Source organism: Pan troglodytes, chromosome 14 (genome assembly GCF_028858775.2).
Source record: "Pan troglodytes isolate AG18354 chromosome 14, NHGRI_mPanTro3-v2.0_pri, whole genome shotgun sequence".
NCBI classification, from domain to species: domain Eukaryota; kingdom Metazoa; phylum Chordata; class Mammalia; order Primates; family Hominidae; genus Pan; species Pan troglodytes.
The window spans coordinates 77118078-77130880 of NC_072412.2; the positions used below are offsets into that span (position 1 = coordinate 77118078).

Here is a 12803-nt window from a genome sequence, read left to right on the forward strand (position 1 = left end):
AAGATAGAGATCAAAAGCAAAACACTGAGTTAGAGTTACAAATCTTCACTCATAGATATGGGAATAATATATTTTGTTCCATCAACATGTCTACTTTGCATTATTCAGCACAAAGCTTTGTGAAATAAGAATCATGGGAATATAAGAATATAAAGAAAAAAGGTACAAATAACAGCTTCATAAACTGAGAAATGTACATAAATAAATCATGTATATGTGGGCAGTTTGCTTAGCTGGCAAGAAACAAAATATGGAAAATCTGCTTGTTAAACAATAACTACAGAGTGTGCTTTTATGATGTTTTTCACCACAGTAATTCATATTAGAGACAGAAGCAGTTGCATGTTAAATAAAATCATTGAGCATTGTTCCCCTTGCATTGCAAAGAGCTGACTTGTGTTGTTTTTAGATGCCTCCCATTAGAAAGTAAATATTCCTTCAATGCTATGCATTTCACAAAATTTAATAAAGATGAACTGTAAATAAAGTCACAGAGAGATTTCAGACAGTTTTATTAGGAGATTGTTGAAAAGGAAAAGAAAATTAAATACAATAACAGTAAACGTGGTTCTCACATTGAAACCAGGCTCAAATAACTAGGCTACCATAGAAAAATTTCCAATTCTTGCATTATGATGTAAAAACAGATTTTTGTACAGATTTTGTACAACAAAATTCGTAATAACCTTTTATCATTTTTAGAAAACTTTAAATATATAGATAAAAATAGACAATTTTCATAGGTCCTACATGAAGATGAGTATGTTCTGTTCCAAGGGCTTGCATAGAGCGCAAATGTGGTTATAATATAGAACAACTAGACATTAATATTTTTAGGATTACAAAAGCATGGAAACCATAAAATGGGCACATTTTACTTGTTTATGCCAAAACACAAATTTCCAAACCAACCTGTATAACTAAAACCGGGAAAAAATTAAGTTACAGACTTACAATAACATTTCATGAATTGTAATATTTACAACATGTTAGTAAGAGTCTCTCTTAACATACAGCTGATAGCTTTTTTCTTTAATCCTTGCTAAAATTTCCTTTTATTTCAAATCAAACACTAAAGCATTCTCAAAGGTCTTCAAATACGTATTTTAAAACTATTTAATCCACGTAACAGGTGACTCTATGCCAGGAGCAGAGCAATGGCTGATTCTACTACATATGTAAGTTGTAGGCTTTTTAAAAAATCTTTCAAAAAATGTATGATGCAAAAGCTTGACACAAGTCCATTCAATTTTAAGTGTTGTAATCCTTTAAAGACTGCATATAGGGAAACAAACACATAGAACTAGGAAAAGAATCCCTTGTGCTCAAACAACAAAAGGTGGTTATGGAAGAACTATGCTTAGAAAACCAAGTTTCTACAAATCATTTACTAGCAATACTTTAAATAAAAATAATGCTCCCTTTGTAAGCAAGCTAAAATAGGAACTGTACATATAACCTTTTTATGGTATTAAAAAGATGAACTTAGCTGGCTAATAGTGAGCTACACAAAAGAATTATGTTCCAGTATTGCAAGGAAGACCTAAAAGGTATAGAAGCGTAATGCCAGAGTATCTATAATGTTAATTTTTTCTTAATCAAGTAATTAATACCCAATCAGAACTATATTTAAACATTTTAAGCTAGTTTTCTTAGACATTGAAGATTTTGCTGTTTTGTGGTAATAAATAATGTTACGATCATACAATTTTAAGATGACAGAAAAATCATAAAATGTATAGTGACCGTACTGATTCATATCAGTCTTTAAAGGTGTAATTCCAGATATGCAAAAAACAAAGAGAAGGTAACTTTAGCATGTAATAAGCACTGTTTGCTGCTTTACTTCCAGTTATCTGCACGAAAGTGAAAACACATACTGTAACTTTCAAAAAGACAGTGAAAATAACACATAGCCACCCTTCCCTCTGACAAGGGTGGGAAGCACAGCACATTTTAACTTTATCACTCAGCGCTACATGGTGTTGGACTGGTACATCAAGGTTTGTTAGGTTTTGTTTTCAGCAACATTAACATAATATGACGTTAACATATAAAAATATTTCTGGTGTTTTGATTTGCTGTTCAGCCACAATCCATTCCCAATAGTGCAGCTTGGGGCACTAGCTAGGGTTCAATATACAAATAAAAGTGGCTGACACAGAGTTCTGATGTCACCAGATGCTTAAGATCTCATTCATTAATACTGTGACTCCAGACAAATATTTACATGCCTGCATGCGTTAAAACCAGAAAGACATCTTTCTGACCAACAGGGTGACAAAACATATTTTCTAAAATTTTCATTTTCCTAAACTCTAGTATACTACTGCATACATAATACCTTCCTTGTGTGTTTTATGTTTATATACTGTACATATGACCAACAGTTTGAATAAGAAGCAACATTATTATCTTTAATTCTATATACCACTACCAGTTTGGAATGAAAACATGTTACATTTATATTTTTTTTATTTTTAAGAAAAAAAAACCTTCAGTGAAAGCTTTTGGCTTATATTAAATGCTTCTTTTCAGATATGCAAAATGTTATTTCATTGGGTTGTTGTCAACATCCATTTGTTGGTCTTTTGGAAAGTATGTGAAAAAAAATTCTTCAGGAGAAAACCCACAATTAGAGAGTTTGAAATTGAATGTAACAGAAAATCACTCTTGCATTTTTTTTTCAAGAATCCTCTATGCCCCCTACAAGTTCATTCGTTCATTCCAAGTGTTCTTGCTGGTTTCTGGAGGACATAATTCTGTAAGTCTGGGTAACCACTGCTACAAGAGTCTCTTGATGTGCTCAGATACAGAATTTTCAGAAGAGGAAAATGGTTCATTCCATTAGAAAAAAACAAAGCTAGGTCTTATTCAGACCTGCCTTTAACTCTGTATACAATTGTCCAGCAGCAAGTTGCAGTAATTAACTGTAAGAACTTTGATACTTGTACATTTACAAACATTCTCAGGTCTCTGGTATGAACCACAGGTGAAAATCAATGGAGAAAACTTTTTTTTTTTTTTGTAGAATACTTAAACTTTTAAAGAACATTAATACACAAAATTCAGGAAGTTCCCTTAAAAGGACTTTATTTTTTTCTGAACTTTCCCATGACGAATGTCTGACTGCAAAGTTCTTTTCTATAACATGGATTTCTTCAACAGGAAAGATTCAGTACATGACAGTAGTTTTCAAATACAGTCTTCCATCTAGAAATGAACAGTGAAAAATTAATTAATGGCATGGCATTTGGGGTACAAATGTGCATGTAAAAATGATGTAACTTGATATAAAATTTGTAGTTTTTATTAGATCTTTACTTGGTTAAGAAGTAACATTTTTCATATCTTCTCAAAGTTAATTTCATAATTACACTGAGTTTATGCGACTGAAAAGAATACAGCATTTCTACTTCTCATAAATATATATTTGTTATTTTGATATCAGTTCCAGAGCACTCAGAAAATAGCTAAGAGTATGTGTGTGTATTTTACTGATATGCAAAGTTAGTTGATTTCTGTTGAATAACAATTACTTCCTTCAAGCTTGCAGAACCAAATTTTCTCTGAATGCACTCAGGTGTATCTCCATCAGGAAAGACTGAACTCCCATCTTACTCTTTAGCAGTGTTGTTAAATATACCATGTAATGTAACTATTGTGCACATTCGTTGCTATTTATATGAAAGCCAGCTAGGTTATTTCATCACTGTCAATGAACTATAGCCTTTACCCCTTGAAGTGAGATTCATCCAACAATTAAATATTAAAATGTAAACACTGTATATTACTCAACTTTTACTAATGAGCAAACACACAGTTGTGTGAAAAAGAAAAGGAAATCAAATCTTGGAGACATCGAATAAATCCATTTGAATGAAGCACTAATAAGAAATAGGAAATTAAAAGTCCAAACCAAAAATAAAACAATAACAATACCAAACATAAGCATATTTCTCAAATATTTAATACCCTCTAAACTGTCTACTTCCTGGTGTGGCCTAAACTTTGTATACATTTGTCTAATATATGTCTGAAATTCAAATTTTAATATGTACAGTAGAAAGGAGAACAATCAGAAAAGGAAAGTTTTCCGAGCTTTGAAAAGTACATATTGCCATGTAAATGTTTGCAAAATGTCTGGTAACTGGAAGAATTAAAATATAAGAAAACATAAATGACCTATAGTACATTCAGGAAATAAAAAAGATAGTCTAAATATTTATGGACCTCACCTTCAACTTTTATACAACTACTTTTATACAATCTATAGTGGATATAGTAAGTTGCAAGGAACTTAATATCAGCAATGTTAAATCATGTCGTACTTCATAGAAATATTGGTAAGCCCAAATTATATATTCCTCTCATTTTTTTCTATTTTTTATAATCCTTCCTTTTTAAAAAATGTTTTTAATTCTTGTGGGTAAATATTAGGTGCATATATTATATTTATGGGATACATTGCATATTTAGATACAGGCATACATGCATAATAATCACATCTGGGTAAATGGGGTGTCTATCACCTCAAACACTTATCCTCTGTGTTACAAACAATCCAGTCTCTTTCAGTTATTTTAAAATGTACCAATTACTACTAACTATAGTCTCTTTGTTGTGCTATCAAATGTTAGATTTTATTCATTCATCCTATTTTTTTGAACCCATTAACCATCCCCACTCCCTCCCCATTCTCCTCACTAACCTTCCCAGTCTCTGGCAACCATCATTCTACACTCTATCTCCACAAATTTAATGGTTTTAATTTTTAGCTCCCACAAATAAAGTGAGAACATACAAAGTTTTCCTTTCTGTGCTTGGCTTATTTCACTTAGCATAATGATCTCCAGTTTCATCCATGTTGCTGTAAATGACAGGATCTCATTCTTTTTATGGCTGAATAGTATTCTATTGTGTATGTGTACACCATTTTCTTTATTCATTCATCTGCTGATGGACAATTAGGTTGCTTCCAAATCTTGGCTATTGTGAATAATGCTGCAATAAACATCTTAATAAACATTTGTAGGGTTGAAATACTACCTCCAAGATGTCATGAAACTCTATTTTGCTCATTGAGTATACAGAGTCCTCCCTTTTGCACAGAGTATACAGTAGTCCTCCCTTATCTGTGGGGGATATGTGCAGACTGCCAGTGGATGCCTGAAATCATGGATAGTACCAAACCCTATGTATACTATGTTTTTTTTGTATACATACATACCTATGATAAAGCTTAATTTATAAATTAGGCACAGTAAGAGATTAACAATTATATACAATAATGATGCAATTATAGATACATGGATAATAATAGAACAATTATAACAATATACTCTAATATAAGTTATATAAATGTAGCCTTTCTGTCTCTCAAAATACTGTAACATTTTCAAACTATTGTTGACAATGGGTAACTGAGACTATGGGAAGATAAACTATAGATAAGGAGGGACTACTGTAAGTTTAGTAAATATGTGTTAAATAAATGCATTAATCAGATATAGGTCTTTAAAAATATAGATTTCATATGGTTTACACAAAGTAGATATTGAATTATATATATAATTATATATATTATTAAATGTAATTATATATTATATGTAATTACATATATTATAAGTATAAAAACATATTATATAATGAACATCTCAAATCCACAATTTTCCCTCCCAGAGGCAGGGATGTCCATGAGATTAGCCTCAGACTGGCTAAATGCTAATAAGTTGTGTCAGATATCAGTTGCCTCTCTTAAAATTAATCTAGTTCAACTTTAAGAATAATAATAATGATTACTTGAAAGTCGCTAAATAGCCTTAGCTTTTCAGGACTGGGAGTGGTGGCTCACACCTGTAATGCCAGCACTTTGGGAGGCTGAGTGGGGAGGACTGCCTGAGCCCAGGAGTTCGAGACCAGCCTGGGCAACACGGTGAGACCCCATCTCTATTAAAAAATAATAGTTATAAATGAAAAAATAAAAAAGAAATACCCTTAGCTTTTCAGTTCAGCAGTCATACACTAGGATTTTTCTTAATAGTTGAAACATATAATAATCATAATAAAGATCTGCTCCCTCAAAATAGCATACATGTTTGGATATAAAATATAACCTAAGATTAACCAGTGAAAACGTATTTAATCCTGCTGAACTCTAATTCTGAGCAACGATGTAAAGACATGCACAAACTGTGTCTAATTCTCTCTGTAGATATGTGTAGATATGCAGTCTAAAGGGATTTTACCTCTTTGGCCCCTAACTGTCATTTCTGATTGATACTAAATATTACTGCAGTTCAGCTGTAGACATTTTGGTATTAAATAAAGATTGGAACCTCCTAAATCAGGTATTAATCAAATACTAGTATCAAGGCCATATAATTTAGGTAAAAATTTATTTCTAATTAAGGATATGGCAGTACCATGTTGACATATTGTGAAACATTTATTGTTTTTGTATGGAATATGGCCTGATTTCTTCCGTTTGCTTAGCTTAATTGGGCTCACCTGTGGGACCAAACTATGTTTTTCTCACTTACATTATATGAGTAATATAAAATTATTTGTGGTTTCAGCATAGCAGGAGTTTCAATTACTCATTTAGTAAACAAACCTAATAATATTATAAAAATAAACAGAACAAAAATTTCTGTCTTTCGTATATTTACTACCACTTGGCTAAAAATTGGACTGTTCTAAAGATAATTTTGATTCAAATGATTTCTACTACATAAAGTAACATTGATTTGTTTAAAAATCTAGTAACAGAGAATAGAGAAGTATCCAAAAAGATAGAGTGTTGATACTTTTGCCAAAGCTTTCTAATTCTTAATCCCTTAATTTATTTATCCCTACTTCACTCTCTTTTCAATTGTCTCATTATTTCTAGCATGTATTCAACTACATTGAGATTATCATTCCCATTCTTATTTTTTAAAAAATACGCAATGTTTCCTAGGATTAAACAGAGGGAACCGAGACCTTGTCAACTTCCACAGAATTCAAATTTCATTAACCTAAGTCCTTCATAAACTTTATAAAAAGTAATAATTTGCTCAAAAGTAACATTTCAGTACTCACTGTGGAACTCTTAAGTCTCTGTACAATGAAGAAAAGCAACTAAAGTATTAAATATAGTTTTCTAATCATCTGTGATCTACAGTATATTAAGTAGAAAGAATCCAGGAGCAAAAAAATGGATTTATACAAATAATCTTTTAAGTATGAATAATTATTTAAAAGACCCATATTTACATTAACTAGCCAAATTATTCTCCATGGTCTACAAATTATTCTCCATGGTACCTAAGCTGGTGCTGCTTTTCCTTTTCAATCTTATCTTTTACTTCCCTCCCCCAGGTTTAGTGGCCTGTCTATTCTACAGCACGCCAAACTCTATATTGTGTTGGAATATTCAGGTCTGTTCTTCCTTCAAGAAGCCTAGAATACAAGTACGCCCTCTCTCCCTACTTCCCCTTCTGCTGCCTCCTATTGAACTTCTCTACAAAGAGCTCCACTAAGTACTCCTCAATACTATCACCCTAAGAATTACTCTATAGCGCTTATCTCACTTTGAAGTCATATAAAGTGAGCCTCCCCCACGATAAGCCCCGTGGAAGAGGCAGCTGCCTCTTTCTGCCAGTATTAGAATGAGAAGCCTTCAGCATGGTGTTGTTTGCATTAAAAGTTTTAGTGTGGCCTCAAATGTTAAACTTTTGAAGAAAGAAATTCATTAATATGCCTATGTAACAAAAATTATTAGCATGTTAGAAATGTTAAAGTTTATCTAAAACTAAATATTTTAAATAAAACTCTCTTAGATTTGCAAAATATACCAGTAATAAGTATTTCATAAGCATCTTTACCATGGGTACTATATAAAACACGTTTATAAAAATTACATACATTATGTGCTCAGTATCTGATCTGCTGTAATTCTACTTTTAATAAATATGTCTCCTATTAAATTTTTGGCTAATGTTCCTAACAGATGGACAAATGTATCAAGCATTAAAGATGTCAGCTATAAAATAGACCCCACCTGTCACATTCAGGTAGTTCTCTATGATTAAATAATTATTAAACATCAGAGATCCTCTACTTCAGAATCCACCGGAGGCAGAAATGCACCAGGCACAGACAGACCCTTGAAGACTGACTATCTTTCTTTCATTTACAGACCCTTATTTTAAAAGCAGTTCTAACATATAATTTTGTCATATTTATTAAAACATATTTGCAGATCATTAAACGTCTGTAGGAACAAAATTTTAAACAAATGTTATAATGTTCCAGAGAAGTTATATTGGCCCTGTAGCCCACAGTAAATAGCTGCATGTGGACATACCCAGGGAACTAACAACAGGCTTCTGAATTATGGGGCTGTGGTTCTAACTCAGCCTTCTGTTAACAAACCACCTGAATGAAAGGCGGACGGCAAATGTGCTAGGAAGGATATATGGTCCTATAATTCAAACTGTGCCATGTCTGTATGTTATATAATAATGGTCCCAATATTCTCTCCTTTCCTGACTCTTCAAACAGCAAGAAAAGTCATGGGCCATGGAGAAGACTTTGCAAAAATGAGCGGCAAAAGAGAGATTATTGGAATCCCTGGAGCGTGTCCATGGCTGAGGCCTCATTATTTGGAGGTGTGCTGTTTACATCTGACAACTCAGAGGGTTGATTCATACATTTTATTTTAAAGGTTACTCATTGTACATCATACTTACCCTCTAACTAGATAATCTCACTCCTGCCCACCATTTTCTACATTGTCGTCTTTGGTTCTTTCTGTATGTGTTTGACACAGAAAAAATATATTTCCTGTTTGTTCCTCATGCTGAGGCAAGTTTACCAATCAGTTATTCCTCGATATCTCAAATGGATGAAAGCTTTACATTAAGATTAAGTAAACTGGCAATAATGATTCGTATCAGTAAAGCTAACATTTTCTGAGCACCTGTGATGTTAAAGGTGCTATATCGATTTTAAGTCTAAACTTTCCACCAACCCAAGAAAATAATGCCTCTTACAAATAAGGCTATTAAGGCATAGAGAGTTTAAGTATCTTGCACATTTTCACAGAGCTAGCAAATGGAAGTGCAGTGATTTGACATTTCTGTGAATTCAAATTTCATGTCCATTCCACTCTATCACTTTTCCTCTAATAAGCAACTGGACTGTCCCTGGAAAAAATATGATGTCTTTGACATACAGAATTATAGGACTGACTCCTAAACACCTAGTACCATTTGTCTCGCTGCCTTGTGGGTCTGCTCTTTGCCTTCCTCCTGGGAGCAGGGCTTCTTTTTAGTCAGCAAAGCCTCAATTGGTCAACCTGAAATCAGAACTAGAATTCTTACAGCGTAGTTTCAAAGAAAATACCTTCCTTTAACACAATGATTATTTGCTTTTGCATGGGAGGTTGATATGACAGAAAAATCATCAAGCTAAACTTTGTGCATGGGAGTACTTAATTAAAAAGTCTGTTCTAATTAAAAGCATTTGGGAGTAGGGGTTGAGCGAAACTATTTAAATTACAAATTCCTAATAGTTTCAAAGTTCATTGTGATTTGATGCTTACAGCTATAATTTGGTGTATAAGAAAGTATCTCGTGTCTAAGAAAGCATTTGGTATATAAGAAGGATCACTGAATAGTTTATTGTGCGTGTGAATTTTTGTATGCTGTTTGTTACTATGCAGATTTAGATCTACAGAAAAAAAATTGAAGAAAAACTTGTAAATTATTTGTAAAAATGGATCTCAGATTTTAATACTACAGTTGCAACCATCAAATCAGACCCAGTAAGTATATAGATTTTAGATATTTTATTCACTGTGTCTGAGGAGACAGACAGGAGAATTCTATCTCAAAATTTCTAGTTTTGTATTCACGGATTAAGTTTAATGTTTGGTTTAATATTTTTAAATGTATTATTATATGAAGTTATTGCTAACTTCTAATACATATAGACAGATGCGGAATTTAGCTTTTATTCCATATATAAAAACTAGAGTATTGAACAGATTGATCATTTATTTTAAAAACTAATGAAGTTTGTTTAATGCCAATCATATGGCCAGGCGCAGTGGCTCACACCTGTAATCCCAGCACTTTGGGAGGCTGAGGCGGGTGGATCACGAGGTCAGGAAATCGAGACCATCCTGCCATCATGGTGAAACCCCGACTCTACTAAAAATACAAAAAAATTAGCTGGATGTGGTGGCACACGCCTGTAGTCCCAGCTACTTGGGAGGCTGAGGCAGGAGAATTGCTTGAACCCAGGAAGCGGAAGTTGCAGTGAGCCAAGATTGCGCCACCACACTCCAGCCTGGAGAAAAAAAAAAAAAAAAAACCCATTCACATTATGTGACAAGATTTTATATAAGAAGATGACATATAAATTAATACAATTTCAAATTGACACCAAAAAATCCAATTTGTTCACTGTGAAAGTCATGTAAAATCCTTAACAATGGAGTATGCTTGTGGAAGGTATCACACAATATGCAAATAGATTTCTATTCCAGTTTTGGGAAGAACTCCCTCACAAACATCCACAAGGATCTTTTACACAGCTTTTGCACGAAGGACTTAATAAATTGCGTTTTCTATTAGGAAGTAGCTTTATTAAACAGGTCAACTATTTGTTCAAAACTTATATCCAGGCACCTGTAATCTAGGGATATTTGCTGCTTTCACAAAACAGTTGTACATGCAGATGCCTCACTCTTCCAGAGCTGAGGAAAATATTAACACAGCAGAGGGCAAACATATCACATCACATGTCCAGAAAGTTTAATATTTACTTAAAGAATCTGAGGTTAATATAAAATATAGTAGCCGTGTGTGTCTCTCAACATAATGTCTTCATCATGTGAAGTAAAGGAAACCAAAGCAAGCGATGAAAACAAATGTTAATGATTCATGTGATATTTGATAAGACAACGAAAGGAAGTCAAAATAAAAGCAAACAAACAGGAACAGATGGGAAGGATCTTTGTCAAGTCATAACCCCTCTTCTAAAACCCCCAAAGGAAGAAGCTAATTAAAGAAAATATTGTTTCTTGCTTTTTTTATAATTTTATATTTAGAGTAAGAACATTCTGCTACTGCTAAAGCAAGAAAGCAGAGACACAAAGTCTACATTAAACATGAGAAATATTTTAGTGAGACTGATGTTCTGCACAGGCCCATTTATAAGAGGATACTGAATAATTATCAGTTCTTCTCATGAAATGCAGATAATAACAGTGCAAGTGATTTCCAGATGTTTGAAGACTAATATATTCAAAGCTGTGTTTAAATATAATTAAAAAGTAAAAACTGAAAAATTAGTAACAGATTCTGTGGGTTTTTTTTTTTTCAAGGTTGTAACTGGGGAACCTGAGGCCTACAGAGTTGGGTCAAGGTGAGAGAGGACTAGACATCATATTAGACCTCATATCCTCTTTATATGCTTTTTCCATTAGCACTGGGTGCTGTTCTAGACAATAAGCAAAGACTGTGTGCAGGAAAGTACAACAACTAGGGTACTTTGTCTGTACACTCCAAATACACCACAATAAGAAATAGGTAATGAAGTGGCTGGGCATGGTGGCTCATGCCTGTAATCCCAGCACTTTCGGAGGCTGAGGCAGGCAGATGGCCCGAGGTCAGGAGTTTGAGACCAGCAAAACCCTGTCTCTACTAAAAATACAAAAATTAGCGGGGCGTGGTGGCACATGCCTGTGATCCCAGCTACTCGGGAGGCTGAGGCAGGAGAATTGCTTCAACCTGGAAGGCGGAGATTGCAGTGAGCCGAGATCGAACCACTGCACTCCAGCCTGGGCAACAGAGTGAGACTGTCTCAAGAAAGAAACAAAAAAGAAAGAAAAGAAATAGGTAATGAATTACATAATAGACCAACATGGCCTTGCTTATTTGAAATCAGAGTAGATAATGTGCCTTACTAAAAAAGGCTGGTATGCTCATGTTCTCACTTATAAGTGGGAGTTGAACAATGAGAACACATGGACACAGGGAAGGGAACATCACACACTGGGGCCTGTCAGGGGTTGGGGGCTAGGGGAGAGAGAGCATTAGGACAAATACCTAATGCATGCAGGGCTTAAAACCTAGATGATGGGTTGATGGGTGCAGCAAACCACCATGGCATATGTATACCTATGTAACAAACATGCATGTTCTGCACATGTATCCCAGAGCTTAAAGTAAATGAATTTATTGCATCATTAAAATTTTTTTTAAAAAAGGCTGGTATGAAGTAAAGTTCTTGATTGTGGCTAATAATTAGACCAAAAAATTGTAATCACAAACCGCTTTTATATATTTTTTCAGTTCTCTTCAAATAAGAAAGTACATGAGAGAACGCAGGTTAGTTGAAAACATGTTCTAATGAGAACACATGGACACAGGAAGGGGAACATCACACACCAGGGCCTGTTGTGGGGTGGGGGGAGGGGGAGGGATAGCATTTGGAGATATACCTAATGTTAAATGACGAGTTACTGGGTTCGGCACACCAACATGGCACATGTATACATATGTAACTAACCTGCACGTTGTGCACATGTACCCTAAAACAAGAAAAAATGTTCTGAGAACAAGAGATCATCTAAAGCTATAACACACAGTTTGATAAGGTACAGGCTTACCTCCTTTTATTTTGCTTCATTTTATTGTGGGACACAGATACTTTTTTTTTTTTTTTAGTTTTTTGTTTGTTTGTTTGTTTGTTTGTTTTAACAAGTTGAAAGTTTGTGGCAACTCCGCACTGGGGAAATGCTCACTTAA

General features: G+C 33.8%; 1 protein-coding gene across 2 annotated transcripts in view; it reads right to left on the reverse strand.

Annotated features, from left to right (window-relative positions):
* Positions 1-495: 495 nt before the first annotated feature.
* DACH1 (dachshund family transcription factor 1) overlaps positions 496-12803 on the reverse strand; it is a 429256-nt gene continuing 416948 nt past the window's right edge. For both annotated transcript variants that reach the window (XM_522679.8, XM_016925363.4), the window contains one exon: positions 496-3213. In XM_522679.8, coding sequence (XP_522679.5) covers positions 3176-3213 — 38 coding nt within the window. In that variant the 3' untranslated portion in view covers positions 496-3175. The remainder of the gene's footprint in view (positions 3214-12803) is intronic.